The 21,224-nt window shown below is 42.1% G+C and overlaps 1 protein-coding gene across 1 annotated transcript in view; it reads right to left on the reverse strand.

Moving 5' to 3' along the window:
* Positions 1-3,105: 3,105 nt before the first annotated feature.
* LOC127600261 (exostosin-1a-like) overlaps positions 3,106-21,224 on the reverse strand; it is a 29,608-nt gene continuing 11,489 nt past the window's right edge. The window contains exons 2-11 of the mRNA XM_052064699.1: positions 17,691-17,784; positions 16,764-16,871; positions 10,861-10,980; positions 9,758-9,890; positions 9,228-9,346; positions 7,579-7,674; positions 6,568-6,657; positions 4,311-4,471; positions 4,051-4,222; positions 3,106-3,946 (exon numbers count right to left, since the gene is read on the reverse strand). Coding sequence (XP_051920659.1) covers positions 3,761-3,946; positions 4,051-4,222; positions 4,311-4,471; positions 6,568-6,657; positions 7,579-7,674; positions 9,228-9,346; positions 9,758-9,890; positions 10,861-10,980; positions 16,764-16,871; positions 17,691-17,784 — 1,279 coding nt within the window. The 3' untranslated portion in view covers positions 3,106-3,760. The remainder of the gene's footprint in view (positions 3,947-4,050; positions 4,223-4,310; positions 4,472-6,567; positions 6,658-7,578; positions 7,675-9,227; positions 9,347-9,757; positions 9,891-10,860; positions 10,981-16,763; positions 16,872-17,690; positions 17,785-21,224) is intronic.

Raw genomic sequence — 21,224 nt, forward strand, 5'->3', positions numbered from 1 at the left:
TGTGAGAGCATCAAAGAATTAATTGGGCCCCAAAAGTCAAACAAGAGTTTAAAGCTATGACACTAAATGACAAAGTTAGTGTATATCCATGTAATGCAGCATCCATAAGGGGCATATCACCTATTTTATTGTGATATAAAATGCTGCACAATATCAGGGGAGGTTACACAGCATTAGTATTATCACCATCTGTTAAACAAGATTATTTCATCCCAAGGGGCCATTTCTGTGTGCTGAAATGAAATGACGTTTCACCACTAGATGAAGACGTGCAAATGAAACGATGACCAAGTAACGTAATACAGTATTGTGATTTACTTTGGCTCCACTGTGTGTACCTTCCAGAATTGAACAGTGGTGGGAGATCATCGAATTGATGATTAATGTAATTGTGCTTCATCCCCATGGAATGAATTGTTTCAGGTGACATAATCGAGCAAATATGAATGCATTCCATCATAGTTCCACAGGGAGTCTCTGCAAAGTAACATCTAGAATCATGAGTTGCGGATTTTTCAAATTCTGAACGTGCCTTAGCAGGTATCAGCAAACAGAACACTTTTTAATTTTTTTATATATAGTTATATAGTTATATGGTAATATAGAATAATTTCATTGCATTAGCTCTCTTTATTCACGATGAAGGAAGTGAGGGCTGATTGTCTATAGCAGGGGTCCATCCATCCATGGATTCCATTCCATGTCCCTAGAGCTAGCTTCTGCAGCAGAGGATTGGACCACCAGGGTCCCCGCCTTTGGCTGCCGCCCAGGTCACACTGCACCCGACCCCCTTGGCCCCTCCCATGGGTGGTGAGCCCATGAGAAGCAGGACCCACGTTGCCTCTTCGGGCTGAGCCCGGCCGGGCTACATGGGTGCAGGCCCGGCCACCAGGCGCTCGCCAATGAGCCCCACCCCCAGGCCTGGCTCCAGAGGGGGGCCCCAGTTGCCCACATCCGGGCAAGGGAAACTGGGTTCCATTTATTTTGTTCTTCATAAGGGGTTTGTGAGCCGTGCTTTGTCTGGTCCCTCACCGAGGACCTGTTTGCCATGGGTGACCCTGCCAGGGGCATAAAGCCCCAGGCAACTTAGCTCCTGGGATCATTGTGACACACAAACCCCTCCACCACGGTAAGGTGACGGCTCACGGAGGCGTGCTGTAAAAATGTGTAGAATAAACATTACATTCCAACATTCCTGTCAACGAGGATTTGCATCGTAACCTGCGACACACGTTTCTATTGGCAGGGCGGGATGACAGTCATGTGCCTGTTGTAAAAAATAAAATAAAATACAGCGTTTTATGGTCAATTCACCAAGGGTACTGGCAAAGAATGGGAATCTGGAGGGGCGAAAGAGACATTTTAAAACGTTACATGAGAGCTACGATCGTAAACAAAGTGTGTCCCATGCCTCCGCGTCAGGTCTCAACTCAGGTAGGCAGTGATTTCCTTTTCACAAACCCACAAACTCTTGCGTCTACTTTGTTCTGTTTTGTACATCTTCAGGGCTGTTGCTCATTATGGCATGTGTGTGTACGTGCGTGTGTGCGCAGTAATAGCTCGATCACAGGAGTTTGGTTGATCGGAAAGTTGATCTTGGGCACCCCTGCTCTGCAGATGCACTGCAGGGAAAAAACATTTAATCATGAATCATTGTGTATTTGTTGCCAACCTAGTCATTTTTATATTAGGCTAATATAGCTAATATAGATAACTACAGCATGTGTTTCCTTCATTATAAGGCTTGTATAAGGCTTTTAATTTTTTAAACTCCAAACATATTCTTTTTTTGTTGTTGTTTGTTTTTTGTCCAAAATGGCTCTTACAACATTTTGGGTTGAACCCCTGCTAAATGCCCTGCGATAGGCTGGCAACCGGTTCAGGGTGTCCCCCGGCTACTGCCTGGAGACAGCTAGGATAGGCTCCAGCACGCCCCGCGACCCTTGTGAGGATTAGGCGGTTCAGAAAATGGATGTATAGATAATTTCAGACTTGTGCAATCATAATGGGGAGACTGGTTACCTCGTCTGCCTCACACTGCAGAGGTGCAGGGTTCAATTCTGGCTCCAGCCTTCCTGTGTGGGGGTTTTATGTTGTCCCGGTGCCTGCATGGGTTTTCTCTGCACACTCCGGTTTCCTTCCACGTTCCAAAAACACGCATGCCATGGTACAGATCTGATTTACTCATTAAAAAGAAGACAACATTACCAACTGTCAACACTGAATATTGCATTGCTGCACAGAACTGAGTTTTTTTCCTGAGGCACTTGGGCTTGTACGTTGTTCTTGGTGACAGGGAGGAAACTACTGTTAAGTTCTTTTTTGCTGCATGGACGCAAACTTCCATCCATCCATTTTCCAAACCGCTTGATCCTCACTAGGGTCGCGGGGGGTGCTGGAGCCTATCCCAGTCGTCTTCGGGCAGTAGGCGGGGACACCCTGAATCAGTTGCCAGCCAATCGTAGTGGACGCAGACTTTTGAAACATTTTAAAATCTGACAGATCACAGCCAGTAATCGAGGGCACCATTGGTGAACAAAACCGTATGAAGAAGGCCCCATTAAAAATATGTCACTGGACACAACTGTACCAGCACAGTCAAGACTTTGTCGATGTCAGACACTGTTTTGTACAAAGTAATGTATCACTTTAACGAAACACTTTTTGAAAGTAACATGTCCAACACTTGTCAGAACACTAAAATAACATCTCACTTGGATGTTGACATCGAAATTAATTTGATTGCTCAGTAAATCACACCTATGGAATACAGCCGATTGCTTCATGCGCCATTGATGGGTTGGAGCGAGGCCACAGCCAGGTTGACTAGCCGAGGGGCAAAACGTACGCTACAATAAAAGCTACCGGAAGATGGAGAGTCCGAGCTTGGCTCTCTGTGCACGGGTACAGCATTTTTATAGCGCTAAATTCCTACTGAAAGTTTTCTCATTCACATACTTTCGGTTTTGCGGTCAAAAAAGGGAAACGTTTAGGTCTGTTGCTTACGTTCAATTCCGTTATGTTTCCACTTTCATAAATAGGAACTTTAATAGGAGTCAAACAGACAATCACCGATTACGAGGAAAATACAAGGTAGACACATCGTTTGGATCACATCTTTTTATTCATATTTACAAATCAAAAGACTAATGTTGAGGCACTGAGCATAAATTTACCCTAAATGCAGAGAAGGGCGTGTCATTGCTCTCCCCACCTGCCCAGCCACCGATTGTGAAACAACAGGAGCAGCATTGTGATTAAAAAAAAACACCAGAACTGTAAAAACACATCCAAAATAGTGTTATACTCTGCATTCTCTAGAATATAGAAGAATCTAGAATATTGCTGACTATTATAATATCAACGTCCATGAACGTGTGCATAGTATAATGAGGGGAACAGTTTCACAGGGCTGCAGTGGTTTGTTACCATTTAGGGCAATTAAAAAAGCATTAGAAATCCAATTCCATGACTTTGGCAATTCCACTTCCAGGTCAGTCAGTTTTAGGCCTACAGTGCCTAAAAGAGATGGAGCTGCACAATCTGCTCGTGCCCAAAAGTTGGCAGAACAAACAAAAGATGCCATACAGAGGAGATGAGGTGTGTGTGCCGCCTTCCGCTAAATCTGTCCTTGTCACTCCTCTTACCCGTACTTGCTTCTCTCTTGATCCATTGAAGAAACATAAGAAATGGACAGCCCCTCATTCGCTCTCTGTCTCTCTGAGTCCTGTCCAGAAAGGAAAGGAGGGGCTCTGGAGGGCTATACCCTCTCAATGTCCCTGTACTTCTTTCTCAGGATGGACACCTGGTCTTTAAAGAGGACCGGGTCGAGTCTCATCTGAGAATGAACCAGTGGCATGGTGCCAAACCAGTTGGCAAACTTGTTCATGCAAGTCTGACGCTGCGCAAAATGGTCCGGGTCAGCCCAGCGAGAAGCCCGGGAGCTCTGGCAAGATTGACAGACAGTCGCACATTAGGATCTTTCATGCCACCTTGTTAAAATATCACACATGAGCAAATGTTTGGTCTACACTGGGGGGCGTCACTCACCTGAGCCATCATGGTTTCCTTGTATTGTTTCTTCTGCGTGACCTTGATCGGGGGCATCTTCGAGACCGAGGACACAAGGAAGTTCATTAGAATATCCTCACAGTTCGACATCTGGTCCACCATGGTCTTCAGACTGACTGGAAGGTATGTTGTATACAGGTAGTGGTAGTATCTGACAACAATGAGACAACAAGTATGGGACTGAGTAGACTACAACAGTGTCAAAAAGAGTTGGTGTGGTGACAGCAGGACTTGAGTACTTATGATAGATGGCAGCTCCAGTCAGCACCATGGAGTAGTCATTGGTCCATTTGGAAGTGTAGCCCCAACGCTCCTTGTTGCTATCCCAGAAGTGACTGCGAGCTGGGTACCCAACGATGCGATCCGGAAAGCTTCGCCACACAGTGAATGCAAACTCCACCTAGATAAGACATTAAGAAAACTCGTACATTTTGGGAACAGAGTCAAAGACAGATCCACACTCGTATCTGCAAGCTCCGCATACGAGGAACGCTCCATCTGATCAGTGACTTATCAGTCAGTATTAGTGAAAAAAAATATGTGATTGGTGAATCCGATCAAAGCCAAGGCCGATCGCCTTATGTATATAATTGTTCTGGGAAGAAGTTGCCATACTTTTCCCTTTACGTTTCCCAACTACAACAATTTTCTTACGATAGATACTGGTATATAGCCGTTACTCTCTCTACATTTCATCCATTTTTACCAGCAATGCACAACGCATCGGCAATGACGTCGCGGAACTGACATGGATGTCAAGTTACGTTTTGAAAAAACCCAAAACAACCCCCACCCCCAAAACGGTGACAAATGTTAGCATTTCAATACAACACACATTCAACTACCAGTTACAGAAACACACATGTATGACAAAGATTAACATCCTTATAACTTGATTAAATGTATTGCGCCACACAGCTGGTAGATCGTATAACAGGCCTGTGCAGTGTTACTGCATTCTGTTTATCTGCGTCACCCCCCAAAGAAACACAAAACCCCCCCCAAAAAAAACAAGCATGTATGCTCTGCAGCACAAGTTTTGGCGTTTACAAAAATATCATCCTTTGGTTTCACTACAATTGGAATACAGGGCTATATAAATGTGAGTAGGAATTATAAGATAAGATATCATTTATTCGTCCCACACTGGGGAAATTTACAGCCTCCAGCAGCAAGAATGTATGTAGAAAGAGAAAAAAAAACAACAAACATCTTTCAATTAAATGCAATATGAACACAAAATGGATAAATCGCAGTACTATTTACAATTTTCCTTCACATCATTTAATTACTATTATTATTATGATTGTTATTTTTTATTCATCAGCCTGACAGCAGTCGGTAGGAACGAGCGTCGGTATCTCTCCTTCTTGCAGCACGGGTGTAACAGTCTCTGGCTGAAGGAGCTACCAAGTGCTGTCAGGGCGGGCTGGAGGGGGTGGGAGGGACTGGCCATCTCTGGGTTTAATCCGTATCGAACATTTGCAAACAGCTGCTCTACTATTTTCCGACACGTTACAGACCAACACAGTAACTGAATCAATTTGAGTAGTAGAGGGATAGAAATTTAAAATAAAAAAGTCTGATGAATCAATTAAATAAACTGATTAAAAGATTTAGAAAAATCTGTGGTTGTAGCTCTAAAATTGAAAATTTTACACAGAAATCATGGGATCGGTTTCGGAATGTGCTTTAGCCGTTCACACTCATGGAGTATTGGTATTGGCAGCTTAAAATCCTGATCGGAACATCCCTACTGAGTACGGTCATACACATTGTACAGTAGCCTCTTCTGCTCGTGTATTAATCATTCCAGTACAGCAGGTGAGCATTTAAGTGATTTTAGCAAAACTTGATGTTCTCTCATTGAACAGCAAGTGTTTGATCCAGGGGTGGATGATTTTGAAAAATCATTTCACTTTTATCTTGGTCCCATAATGTCAAAATGTGAACGGCTACAGCATGATAGAGTGTTGAAATAATGCTAAGTAGTGTATTTGTTTGTAGATTCATGAATCAGACAAAAAAAGCTACTGTCAGCCACAGCTTTCAACCAGACTCTCACGCAAACGTTTCAACATTCTGCGCCAGCCCACTTGGCCCCGCCTCTTATAGGCATATGCACGTTCGCAGACACTCCAATATGTTGTGGTTGCATTTCTGTTTATGCTCAAATACATTGATAACATGTTTAAAAAGCGTGTTTTACGAAGGTCAAACGTCTAACATTTAGGAGGAATGAAAACCTATTTGTCTCTCTATATAAGATAAGATAAGATATCCTTTATTCGTCCCACACTGGGGAAATTTACAGCCTCCAGCAGCAAGAATGTATGTAGAAAGGAGAAAGAGAAAAAAAAACAAAAATATCGTAGCTCTTCACCGATCCCGAGTGGGTCTGAAGGTATCCGCTGTGATAAAGGGGTGCAGCAAATCCCTATTAACACTGCTTTAACACTTTTAAACAAACATTTGCATTTGGAGGTAAGACCTAACCTCTGTGGTGGAGAGCACCGTATCCTCATCGAGACTGAGCACTGCATCGGTGGGGATGGTATCATACGGAAGGAAGCGGCTGCTAATAACCTAGTGATATGTGCGAAACAAAACAAACAGACAGAATGAGTCCTAGTTCATAATAATAGGAGCACGCTCTTCTAAATAATGGTGCATGGAGCCAGGATCTGAAACGCGTTTCTGAGATGGTCAGGTAAGTCATGAGTTCAATCAGGGTGGACGGCCAGTGGAGATATGACAGCAAAGTTGGAGGGAAAGATGTCAAAGTGCCAGAGAAAATGGGTGATCTGGACCAGGTTATACAAGTACTCTATGGAAGAGCATGTTCTCATCTGTTGTAACACACACGACTGTGTTCACAATAGGCACATTGTAAAGACATACTGTACCTGCACACTGCACCTGCTGCCAACCTAAACCGGTTTAGCAAATTGGTTTTTTTGTTTTTGTCGGCACACATGAGGGCTGCCGCAATTAGTCGACGAGTCAGGATGATGTTGATGATCAAAATCGTCGAAAATTCATTTAATAGTTAATAGTAAACTCTACAAACCTGCATGGACTTTGGGGACAGTGCCTCTGCATTTGCAGATCAATTCTTTTCTTTGCCTACATTCGTGGAATGCAATTCTGTTTCGGAGCATTCCGGAACACATGACAACGGATGGATGGATTTTTTTGATTTGCCAAGCGCACCCCTACGAATGTCCGAATAACCATCAAAGTACCGTATTAAGATGCCGCTAAATGACACAAGTCATGTCAAATGTTCTTTTAGTCTGTGCTGCAAGCCATTAAAAATGAACGGGCATAGTTTGTGGACACCCAGAAACCAATTGAAAGCTAGAATTATTTGGAACCGGAATCTAAACGGAATTTGACACTTGAGACAGAGACAATTCAAGGGGGTCGTGGCTCTGCCTCTACAGACACAATGTAAATACTGCAATAATCACATCTAAGGAGGGCAGGATTTGGATGTGGGTTTACCTGACTTTTCCCCTCTATGACAAAGACAGGAACTGAGGTGACAGGCCAGCGGTGCTTGGCAGGAAGAGATTTGTCACAGTTCCACACAAGTATCACCTGCACAGAAGAAAGACTGGTAAAGTAAAATAAAGTTTGATAAAGTACACACTCTCTGTGTCTTTTAGTGTAGCAATTATGCAGACATGAATATGCGCAATTTAATTTTGAAGCCGGTGTCGCGATTATTCACTCATTCACTCCCAAAGACGATTTTAAACGTCTTTTCAGACTTGGTCTAGAATTGGCTGGTACTGACCGAGTTAACACTCTCCCAGATTCAACAGTTGACAAAACACAAGGCGACTGCTTATGTCATCTCAACCGAGGGACTTTGGTTTGTTTCCAAGGTGGGGAGCGGGACCTCTACCGCTGGTACTGACCGAGTTAACACTCTCCCAGATTCAACAGTTGACAAAACACAAGGCGACTGCTTATGTCATCTCAACCGAGGGACTTTGGTTTGTTTCCAAGGTGGGGAGCGGGACCTCTACCGTGAAATCGAAACATTCCAGGGACCGTGACACCAAAAAGACCACCCACAAGAACTGGAAATGTCATTGTGTGCCACAGAACAATTAAAATACGAAATTTCATATGTTTATGCAATCTGAGTAGAACCCTACAAAATATTGTAAATGTGTCTCATTACAGTTTTTCAGTTTTGCATAATCTAAATTAAGTAGTACAAGAGTCACAACTTTGAATTGCAATGTTAGTTTCTTTCAGAACCAATCGTAGAATTGAATTTTGATTCCAAACATTTATGATACACAAAGTCTGATGATTGCGCTGCATTATGAAAAGGCGGGACTACTTGGTTGACTTCACTCTTTTTCACACGTTCTTTGTTCTATTTTCCCGTTGAAAAGGGTCATAAAATATTTTCGAAATACTATCGGACAAAGGCTGGGCATCACATTTTGCGTTTATTGCCTATATTTCCTTCACAGCAAAAAAGGAAATGGTTAAATCCTTTGCACATTCCCAAAAATCACAAATTTCACATATATTTATATTGTTGCAGCCTGAAAACAACTATATGACAAGATTATTGCGCCACCTAGTGGGAACAACAAATTCCTTATTTTACACATTTTAATATACTGCATCGAGCCTGTTGAAGGTATTAAAACTTTGTCAGAAAAGCCTCTAGACATTGCTCATGCCGTTAGACCAAACATTGAGTCTTTTCTTCAGATGATTTGCAACGCAGACTGAATATATATTTTTTTGTATGGTGCCCACAAAACTAGTTGCACGAAAATTGCTTAATAACGCAGCAAGTGATAAAATTTTAAAGTTTGCTCATGCTTGCGTCTCAAAAGAAGTGCCTGCGAGTCAGGTGAAAGCCTTCATCTGTTTCAAATTTACTTCCGGGTCATGTTAAGTGGGGCAGATGACATCCGATGTACATGAAACATCCAAATCGCCCGTTTCCTGTTGCTTCCATTTTCCATTTGTGCACACGCACAGGGAAATGGGAAAACAAGTCATTTTCCGTTTTGTCACCTAGGTTCTTGTAACAAATATTGACAAGTGTTTTTTTTAAACTCCCGGTATTGTTTGATGAATGAATGATAAACAGATCACATTGAATTGGTTTGCCTCACCTGTGCACAGTACTGTGATTTGGCAAGAGCTGCGAGCAGCTTAATGACTGGCTGGGACTGCGAGACCAGTGGGGTCACTATGTGAATGACAGCTGTAAACTTGGGGTATGTTGTGATACCTGGAAAACAGCAAAGATGCAGCCATGGGGAGAAATTAAGCGAAAAAATTACAAGCCCTGCATAATAATAAGTGTGTGTACATATTTCGTTCTGAACAAATGCGAGAACACAAAAAAAACACTTGTTTAACTGCAGACTATTATGACTTAATCTCCTTGTCTTGGCAGTCATTAGTCTTGCTTATTAAAGACGTGCTAGTGAATTGAATTTGGAGGTTAGCAATATGCCTAATTGGCCAATTACCAAAGCCCACATGTAATCGGCCTGGCCTAATTGTTGAAGTTGAATTATTCAAAAGTACAGTACATAAAACAATTCCTCCACCCAAATTCAATAGCTGCCCCACAACAGCTGTTCAAGTGTTGTGCACTCAAGTGATTTATACATCTGTGCATCAAAATTTTACACACCAAGTTTTGCATAGTAGAAGGGGAAGTCTCCAAGATATGTGGAGTACTGGGGCAAGGCGAAAAGACCTCCAGGAAGACTGTTCCACATGAGGGTACTCCTCGCGTTGTGCTGAAGCAGTCGATCCTGGATGATCTGCACAGCGGACACAGACAGGTTTTAACACATCGGTTGTTTGCTGCCCTTTGCTCAGTAGAATCTTATCTATGATTTTATTTGAAGGCAATTATAGCTTGTCAATGAGATACCTGGAGGAAATCACGCCTTTTGTCAAACATCACTTGAAATAAAACCATTCTTCAGAAGACAAATAAATAATTTGTGCTATCACATCTTTTCATGCAACTTCAGGTAAACACAGACGTGTTTTTTAAATGGTTCATGTCATCATCATCATCATTTATTAGCTATATATGTATACACATAACAGAATTCAGAATGTTTCCTCTATGTGAGGGTATTTTAGACTTTCATGCAACATTTTCTAAAAGGCAATCCTTTCCATCAACTCACTGTTCAAATGCAGTTTTTTTGGTTTGTTAATAATTTGAAAACAGCATTGATTGAGCCACCCAGGTATACAAAAGAAGAAAGACAGTCAATCAGAACATCCCCGCCCAGATTCATTCGTAAAAGGCAGAGGGTGTGACTAATTTGATGAAATGTTCTTTATGGGCAGTGAATGAGTTAAGTCATCCATATTTTTTAATAATGGGGCGGGGTTGGACTGGTACTTACAAAGATGAATACAGTACTGAGAAATAAAATGAAAAACAATTTTTTCTTCTAAATAATATGATAGATTGCCTAGGAAGCAAACTGCGATGCGAGACCGCTTATTTTGAGCCTTGTGGTCAGTAGTACTGGCCAAAATTGATGTATACCAAAGAATAAAGATTGGTCATTACACACTGAAAAACATGTATGACTTTCATATGAAATTGTTGGCCTCTGCAAAGATGAATGTAAAAGTATGTTTGGCTCATATGTCCACACTATCAATTGTAATGAAATAAAACCGATTGCATTAAATTATTCGAATACACAAGTTTGAATAGATGCGCCCTCATTTGCTCGTAATCATTAACGTGAATGAGTGTTATACCTCCAATGTGGTCAAAACTATTTTCTCCACAGAGTTGAAGTAGGCCTCCCACAAGAATTGGGTGTGCTGTCTCAGGGAGAGAATCGTATCCTGGTGAATTGAGCGAACTGTTGAGGGAACCTGTGATTCAAGCAACAAGACATGGGCTAAATTACCTCGAAAACATCATTCTGGCTATTTCCCTCAAAGATCATATTTCTGTGACAAAACCCAAAGAAGATTTGGCAAACATGGATTCCAATTCCCAAAGTGCAAATGACAAAAAAATTGAAATGGTTGACACCATCCCAAAATTTGGACTTTGATACTACCCCTTCATTTCGAATCTCAATACAGTCCTCATACACAAGCTATACTATAGCACAAACTTAAAATAAGTAAAACACAGAAGAATAAATAGCTGACAGCTAATCAACTACAAAAGTTTTTAATTTATTATTTAAGGACACCAATTACAATACTTTGGATAAAATAACTAACAAGTGAACACTAAACATTTAACATTTGGAAAAATGACTGAACATTTTATATAGCCACTGTATATATCCAGTACTGTGTACAGACGTTTTGGGCCACCAAAACATTTGTTTTGATAGCTTTGTAATATCATGTGACGAGCATATACAGCATAACTAAAAGGACGTTTATCACAGACCTCAACCAAGGCTAATCTAGTTTTTTTAAAAAGCAGAAAAAGCTTTGTCTATCAGAGATGAGGCCAAGGACCGGCTCGAGGGCCGAGGGGCGGTCCTTGGTCCTTGGCCTCGTAGTCAAGTCCTTGGCCTTGGCCTCGGATTGCCGGTCCTTGGACACAATGAGGGCTGAGAGCCTCGAATCCCTTGCATAAGGACCACAAAAATCACGTAGGAATCGAATAAATTCCATTGAAGGAAACCCATATTGATGGATTAACTCTGTCGCTTTAAGAGGGGTGGGTCTGCCACTGACAGGTGACAGTTCGCGCAACGTGTAAAGAGCGGCATCACAGTTAGTGTCAATCACGATTTGTTGCATTCGCGATCGGCAGTTTAAATAAGCGTGTAATCCCTTCTGTAACCGTGGTGTCTTTTATTTAGTTATTTTTGCACAGTTGTCACGTTTGTTCTGTCGCACTAGAATGTTTGTTTGAACCAAGTAATTTGCATTACAGCTGGAGTCAATAATGTCGGCACTTCACTTCCGGGTTTGGCCGTTGGGATTTGGAGTCCTTTTGCTCGATTCCAGTTATGTTTGCTGAATGCTTTCTCATGTTTGGAATAATGAATATTCATAATACATAGTTTAAAATCATGGTTGGTTTAATTATTTATTATTCTGAAGTTGAAGGTATTAATTAATGTAGTATTAGTGGTAATAATAGTAATACTCAGAATGGTTAGAGATTCAGCAATCTCATTACCTCTGCGTCCTGCGTTCTAGACGCATAATTTTCCCACGGGACGCAAGGAAATTTCTCAGTCAAAAAAAAAAAAAAAAAAAAAAAAAAAAACTACGGCAAGCCTGAGGATTTCACAGTAACAATCGTTATCGGTAGCGTGTCGTTTCCGTGGCGTCATTTTCACGGTACCGAAAAATAGTTTAATTATAAAAGTCACCGCACTTGACTTGACTGTGTGATCCACGCGATTTCACTGCGCCTGTATGTGTGTTTGTGATGTGATGTGGTGTGTGAGCGTGTTTCTTCTAATTTACTTTCGTTTTGTTTTCAGTGTTGATGGGGGGACACAACAGATGACATTATGTGCGCATGCGGGTTGTTATTTTAGTCCGCAAACTGAGCGAAATACGACGCGAGGCACGATTACGAGGCAAATTGGTCATTAGATTTGTAGGCTAATCGCTGTGAAAAATATTATGAAACAGTATTGGTTATTCTATAATTTACTGGTTGTAGCATGGTAACTTTATGAATAAAACATTCGTCACAAGGTGTAGTAATGCTAATGTTAACTCATGATGATGTGTGTTAAATTCTTTCGTCAAATTGATCGTAGATTACACATGCATCGTCTTGGGAAGAGGATGTCAAGCCACATCAATACTTACCTGTATTAATGATTACCAGTCAATTAATCTTTGCAGTGTGAGATTGGAAAAAATACTCTGATGATGCCCCATGAGTACACCAGTTTTTGATCCATTTATTTTTTGGAATAAACCTGGAGTACACAGCTGCCGATGTAATGTTCATTGTTAATGCATCGTTTTCAAAACATTGACCCTTGAAACATTATACTTCTGAGTTTCGGAATTCTTGATTATCAATATCAGTGATGATGAACGTTTACGGAACCCAACATTTGTAATCGTGGTTTCCCATTGGGTAATGCTACGGAACCGAAAAACGGTTACCATGAATTTCCGGAATCCTCAGGCCTGCTCCTGAATTTTTTAAATTTTTGCAGCATTTGTTTATCATTGTATTTATATGTTGTTGTTTGTGTTATTATCATATGCAATTGAATAAGTAGACCCTTTCAGAATTCGAAATTTGGGACTCTCTCAATCCATAATGGCACTCGTACTTTTCTGATTTGCGAGTCCCTGGGACTCGCTGCCGGTAAACTGTAAAATTATCACTGAGAGATTCCCGCTTTTTCTGCAATCAGTGATTGACTTCTATGCAAAGTCATTTCTCAACTTGCCTGTTGAGTGTTGATTTACTTCACATTAAGAAACTACTGCAGTAAAACATTAATTCATAAATGTATACCATATGATTTTATTGTATTTTTCTCAGTATAAATAACACGTACCCTGACTGTTCTACTCTTTGAATAAAAACACTTCATTCAAGCGTTAGGGAGTGCAAAGGGTTATGATGGAGGGGTGTTGCAAATCATGAAGACCTGCCAAGTGGTATGATAGCATTTTTTTATACATGTCCTCGGCTAAGCCTCAGTTTCAAAATCAGTCATTGGTCCTTGGCCTTGGCCTCGGAATATTTCTCAAGTCCGTGGCCTTGCCCCGGAAAATTTTCCAAGTCCTTGGCCGCCTAGGGTTGCAGTTCCTTGGACACAACACTGTTGTCTATAGGTTTGATTGTCCACCTATGTATTAGCTAGCAGGCCATGTCCTGAAGGATGGGGAACAGATGATTTTAGGCGGTGGACGGTGCAAGTGATCCCATGGTAAATGGTATTACATATATCCGAATAACCATCAACTTCTCTTATTTGGGGTGAGTCGTGAGGGCAGCAGTTCAAGTAGGAAAGCCCAGACGTCCCTAAACCCAGTCACTCCAACACTCCACCGAGCTCTCCTGTGGGGATTTCAAGGTGTTCCCAGGCCACCGAGAGACACAAGAGGCTCCAGTGTGTCTTTGGTTGTGCTCAGGGTCTCCCCGACAGTGGGATGTGTTCAGTTCCCTGAACACTTCCCAAGGGAGGTATCCCAAAAGATGGCCGAGCCAACTCATCTGGCTCTTCTCAATGCGTAGAAGCTCTTTGCAGAGGACTGATGTTTTCACCCCATCTCTACAGGAGAGACCAAGCACCCCACGGAAGAAACTTACTTCATTTATATCCATGATCACGGCCACGACCCACAGCTTGTGACGAGGTGACATGAATGTCGGGACATTGATCGACCGATAAATCAAAAAAGCTTTCTTCACCACAACAGACCAATATAGACTCCCCATGACTACAAACGCTGTGCCGATCGGTTTGATGATTTGTCCATGACTCGTGAACTCACGACTATCCCTGATACATGAACTCCTCCACTTGTGGCAGGATTTCATCCGTGACTTAGAGAGGTCACTTTATACTTTTTCGACTGAGTACCGTGGTCTCACATTTGAAGGTGCCGATTTTCATGCCAGTCGTACATTATCTACAAAAGAAATATAAAACTAAGGTCCCCAAACCAGACCCCTCAACACCCTGGCTGCGCCTATAAATCCTGTCTACAAAAGATATGAACAGAATTGGTGACAAAACACAGCCTTGGAGGAGGCCACCTATTTTTGACACTGGTCATACACGAACCATCAGGGATTCCGATACACTTTACTCCTGCAGTATACCCCACAAGATGCCCTCGGGAACACTGTGGAACCCCTTCTCCAAGTCTATAACGCAAATCAAGACTGGTTGGCGAACTCCCATACCACCTTGCGGACCCTGGTGAGGGTGTAGAGCTGGTCTACTTCGACTCCACTGCCATAACAAAAGCCACAATGCATTTGCTAAAACTGAGATTCGACTTGGCAACGGACCTTTATCTCCTGCACCCCTGAAGAGACTTTTCCAGGTAGGCTGAGGAGTGTGAACAGTTGGAAAAACACCCTCCAGTACCCCTTATTAAAAAGAGAGACCACACCAATCCAGAGGCACAGACCTCAATGTCCACACCATCTTGTAGAAGCATGTCAACCAGGATAGATCCTACAGAGAGAATGTTGAACCACCTCGATGACATCAACCACAGAGATAGAAGAGCCCCAACTCTGCTTCCTCCTAGTAACATTGGTGGAATTGAGGAGGTCTTCAAAGTGTTCTTGCACTGATTCACAATGTGCCGAGTCGAGGTCAGCAGTGCCTCATCCTCACTGAACACAGTTAATGGTGCAGTGCTTCTTCCTCCTCAAATGCCGGACAGTGGATAAGAATTTGTTCAACGCCGTCCCAAAGTTATTTTCCATGGCCTAACTGAACACCTCCCTTGCACAGGTTTTTGCCTCAGCGACAATCAGACCAGCCAGCACTTAATCAGCTTTGTCCAAAGTCCCACATGCCAGAAAGGTCTAATAGGAGTCCTCCTTCAGTTTAACGGCATACCTCACCATTGGTTTCCACCAATGGGTTGAGCGATTGCTCAGGTTGGCTGCCTCAACAAATCCAGAAAACAATTATTACTATTTGCACCCCCGTTCAGATTCAAAGAAAAAAAATATGTCTTTATTTAATTGGTATCAGTGGGCGGCCCGGTAGTCCAGTGGTTAGCACGTTGGCTTCACAGTGCAGAGGTACCGGGTTCGATTCCAGCTCCGGCCTCCCTGTGTGGAGTTTGCATGTTATCCCCGGGTCTGCGTGGGTTTTCTCCGGGTGCTCCGGTTTCCTCCCACATTCCAAAAACATGCGTGGCAGGCTGATTGAACACTCTAAATTGTCCCTAGGTGTGAGTGTGAGCGTGAATGGTTGTTCGTCTCTGTGTGCTCTGTGATTGGCTGTCAACCGATTCAGGGTGTCCCCCGCCTACTGCCCGGAGACAGCTGGGATAGGCTCCAGCACCCCCCGCGACCCTAGTGAGGATCAAGCGGTTCGGAAGATGAATGAATGAATGAATGAATAATTGGTATCACATAATGCAACTGCATGACTGTGTGCTCTATTTCAGTACTATACAAAGAGTGTCTCATCGAATGCAACAGATCAGGAAGAAGAACGTGTATCGTAAAATAATTTACACACCTTTGACATGATGGGTAGCGTTTAAAACGTGTCACAAATTAAGCTGTAGCTCTTTGAATTCGTGAGAGAATTCAGCATGCCTGGTCCAGACGTCAATGACCTCTTTAGCTCGAAGCATGTCGCTTTAGAACACAACTTGCAGACAGATTTTCTCCACATGTCGGTTCAGCACTCCGTGCCTGTCGGACATGTAGACAAAATAAGTCCAGGCAACACTTAAGTGTTTCTTTGCGTGGAGTAATGTCCGCAAAAGACTGTAGTTTGCAGCCACGCCTGTCATGTGACACCAGCACGCTGAGTACCACATCTTTTTTGATAGAGAGTGGGGCTCGCTTCACTGCATTTTCCCCCAAATGTGTATTTAAAAATTATTGTGCAGCCTTTTCAGTCAGCTACAAAATTCAGTTCAATATTTGTACCAGTAATTAGTTCAACACTGCTTAAAACATAGTGACTCTTTGTTCAGATGGGTATGTAAATGTTTACCTGAAGAAGAAGCCTTTCATCACCAATTACAGCTGCAGTGTTCCAGTCGATGATCTCCGAGAAAGGCAGTTCCCAGCCATTACTTAGCATCACTGGGACACAGGCTGCCTGTCATGGAAGTACACAAGACCAAATGAAAAAGAAAAAAATAGGTTTCTCTTTATTTATAATGGAGACCTCATCATCGTTTAAATCAGTGGGGTGAAATGCACGGTCCGTGGGCTGGATTAAACCGATTTCAGGCAATGGCCTTCCTGTGTGGAGTTTGCATGTTCTCCACATGCCTGCGTGGGTTTTTTCCGGGTACTGGGGTCTTCTCCCATATTCCCCAAAAATTTGCATGGTCGCTTGATTGACCGCTCTAATATTGTCTGTAGGTGTGATTGTGAGCACAAATGGTTGTTTGTCTATGTCTGCCTCGTGACTGGCTGGCAACCAGTTCAGTGTATAGTCCCCCTAATCCCGAAGATAGTGGGATAGTCTCCAACACGCCTGCGACTCTCGTGAGGATTAGTGGCTCAGATAATGGATGGATGATGTGCTACATAAATAAACTTGCCTTGCTATTCCATCTTATGGGACCAAACATGAGCGTTTTACCAGTGTGTTAATACTGTTGCTATAAAAGTGAAATAGATCGATATAGATGTGTGTGGTGTATTTATCCGCTCTGTGTTTTTCCAAGCCAAACTAATCAAGCCATACCTGTAAAATTAATGAAGGCTACTTTTAAATTCTGGTTCCGAAACCTATGCTCAGCTAAAAAAGTTGGCCTCTCATACATATCGTTTTAATTTCAAGCTCAAATATCTTCAGTCAAAACAACCACAGAGCCAAATGTTTTGCAGGGGAGTGTGGATGTATTGAAGGGGTTACAACCATGCCAAAAGAAAAATACGGATAATGAAATATGAATGTGTGGCTGACCTGCAATGCCTCTAAGAAGCGAAAAGAACCTAGCCGACGTCCTCTTGGAACTAGACAGAAAGTGGAGTTGTACAGCATCTCTCTGTAGTCATACCTGCAAAATTAAGGTTTAAGGACACTAGAAACATCTGGGATCAAACATCCAAGTTCAACTTCAAAATATCACATCACTGCACTTGGACACCAAATACCTGTTCCATATGCCTGGTGATTTTTATAGCCTGTTCTGCACTATCAACTAAATTATTATTATTTTTAGACCAGCAATGTACATTGTGCATTGACAACACACTTTTAGTTAGTCTAAATATCAAAGTCACATTTTGATTTTGACTGCTCTTTACTTCTGAGTATCCCTACCTTGTTGCCTCACCAGATGGTGTTTCTGTATGACAGGTGTCACCAACATTTTTGAGGGTGAGAGCAACTTCATGTGTACCGATTGTCTGAAGGGCTACCAAATTGATACACGTCTGAAATAACATATTTGTCCAAAATACCTTCAATAATATGAGAATGTGTTATTTTTAATACTTGATGATTTAAATTGTCAGACTTTGATCGTGTTTCGAAATGTCTCACAGTACTGCCAATGTTTGCATTTTTAAATCATAATTTCTACTAGCAAATCACAATGTCCAGGCACTGGCGGGCTACTCAAGTGGTCTTCACGGGCTACCTGGTGCCCGCGGGCACCATGTTGGTGACCACTGCTGTATGATATGCTGCACCGCATTGAAGCAGTCATTTCTGCAAAAGGATTCCTGACCAAGAATTGAGTGCATAATTGAGCATAATTATTTGACGGTAAACTTTTAACACTTTTTCTTGCATCTGCCCGACCCCTGCCTCCTGTCACAGACTATGACCCTCCCCTCATAATCCGACATCTGCATATTGCACAACGCACAACCTCACTTTACCCAACAGTGCCATTGTTTATGCTGTTTGTATTGTCTATATTGTTTATTCTGTTCAGATTGCATATTATGTCTTTTTATACAGTGTAGCTGCTATCTTCTTAGCTGTGTGTTTAATGCACAGCATATTTGCATGCATGATTGCATTGAGGACTGAGAGAAAGAAATTTCATCTATGCTGCATGTCATATGTAGGCATATTTGACAATAAAAGATGACAGTGACCTATTTATATTGGATGAAATATGCAATTTTTTTTGACATAGGGATTTTTGGTTTTTCCTTTATTTTTGCCAAAATCATCAATATCAAAAAAATAAAAGGCTTGAACTGCTTCAGTTGTGGGTAATGAATCTAAAATATATCAAAATCTAATGTTTTTCAGTACATTACAGAAAATAATGAACTTTATCACAAAATGCAAAGGCTTGACAGTTTTTGTGTGTTGGGAATCAAATACAGTAAATATTCCCATCCTCAGAATTCTATGCAAAGGAATATCCTTCACCCAGAATAAAAACCTATGCATTAACATGTTGACTACGATATTACATGTTATCGGAAGTTGCGTAAGCGGAAATTCCACGACCCGTAACCCGGATGGAGGTGTAATGCCGCGGGAGCTTAAATACACGCAACGCCCACCCGATGCGACGGAAAATACTGACGCTGAAACAAGTTTTCACTTCGAGTTTTTCGATCATCAGATTTCAAACCACGACGTGCAAGTGAGTTTTTATTTCCGTGCGTTTTACTGTAATTGTGAATGATTTTAACTTTTTTCACTTGCGTCCTGTAGAACGCGGCACTAGCTTAAAAGCAGCACCCACTCGACGAGACCGAAGAAACGTGTTCGCTTCGCCGTTTTCATTCATCAGATTCTAAACGAATATGTGCAAGCATCTTTTTATTGGCGTGCGTTTTACTATAATTGCGAAAGATTTTAACTTTATTCACTTATGTCGTGTAGATCATCGCATCGAAACGTAAAAGAACTGTAACAACTGGAGCGCAGCGAGTGAAATGCATCCGTTTGAGCAAGGCTGAATACAAAGTTAAAAAGAGCTAGCAGACTCTTGGAGTCGGAAAGACGCAAATCTACGAAACTTTAAACAACAAGGCATCGATTCAACTCCTTATGACAAGCCACCATACAGCAAGGAAGCAATGCAAATGGCAACAAAAATCCTTCAATATGTACAAGAATTACCAGATATCGGTGATCAACGGGACAGATACTTGCAACTACCAAGGAAACTGTATGACACGCAGGCAAACATTGTCATAAACCAAAGAATACATCCGACAAAACAATCCAAAATACATATTCCCCCCCCCCCCCCCCCCAAAGACAGAAATAAATAAACATTAAAATACTGTATGTATTTTACTGTTGTGATTTTTTGGGGATACACCTGTATTGCAGTTTTTGTTATATAAACAGTTTTTGGACGGTATATTTTGTTATTTTATTGATCGAGTTGTTACACGTGCATTTTGTCAACATACTTGCAGGTTCATAAAGGACATGTACCATGCTCATTTCCCAAATGAGGAATTTCTGTTATCAGGACAAATTGGACAGCACAAACACGAGTCCGTACCAGAGAATATTTACTGTATCCATGCATCAAGGAGGGGGGTTGCCCGCGAAAGACTTCTCCACACCACTGAGTAAGAGACAACTGGTAACTTTCTGTCTGAAGTCATATGGTGGCACTGGACACAAAACACACATACTACTACCAAGTGCAATTGTGAACGAGCATTCTGCACAGAGAATGGTGCTACTTTGTCATTTGGAGTGTAGAAGTACCGTATTTTCACGACTATAAGGCGCCATTAAAAGTCTTAAATTTTCTCCAAAATGGACAGGACGCCTTATGGTGCGGAGCGTCCTTTATATGCGCCAAAATCTGACTGACAGCCGACACGCTGTTTATATAGAGAAAAGGCGGAAGTGACTGTGGCCAGGCATGCGGAAAAAAGTCGGCCAATCAGGGAAGGGTGGGCGTGTATATATACATATATGGAGAGGGGGAGAGAGAGAGAGAGAGAGGGAGAGCGAGGACAGGTAAGCTAGTCCGCCAATGGTGAAGGGTGGGCGTGCAAGTGGACGCCTCAAGCCAGTACCAACACTTGTATAGAGTGTGGCAATGTGCATTGTTGCAAAACAACTCCGGTTTTGGTTTCTAAGAACCCCTGAAAATAAATTCTACAAAAAGACACGCCTACGAAGCTCAGTTCAAACTTAAAGCCACCGGTTATGCTTTTGGCATGCGTGCCCATCTCACAGCAGCGGTGAAAAAAACAAGTCAAGCAAATGAACTCTGAGCTTGCCGTTATTCCCGGAGGCTTGACTAAAGAACGACAACCGCTGGACATTGGCATCAACCGGGCGTTCAAAGTAAAGTTGCAAACGGCATGGGAACAATGGATGATCGGTGGCAAACACAACTTTACAAAGAGTGAGAGGCAGCACGTGGCGAGTTACGCCACAATACGCAACAACGAGAGGGAACGCGGCGTTTTTGATGGATTACGGTACTTGCACAATTGTTCAATTCTTTCTACACACACGCGCTGCCACCATGTTTCGCTCCGTTCTTTACTT

This window comes from Hippocampus zosterae, chromosome 5, assembly GCF_025434085.1.
Source record: "Hippocampus zosterae strain Florida chromosome 5, ASM2543408v3, whole genome shotgun sequence".
In the NCBI taxonomy this organism is placed as follows: Eukaryota; Metazoa; Chordata; class Actinopteri; order Syngnathiformes; family Syngnathidae; genus Hippocampus; species Hippocampus zosterae.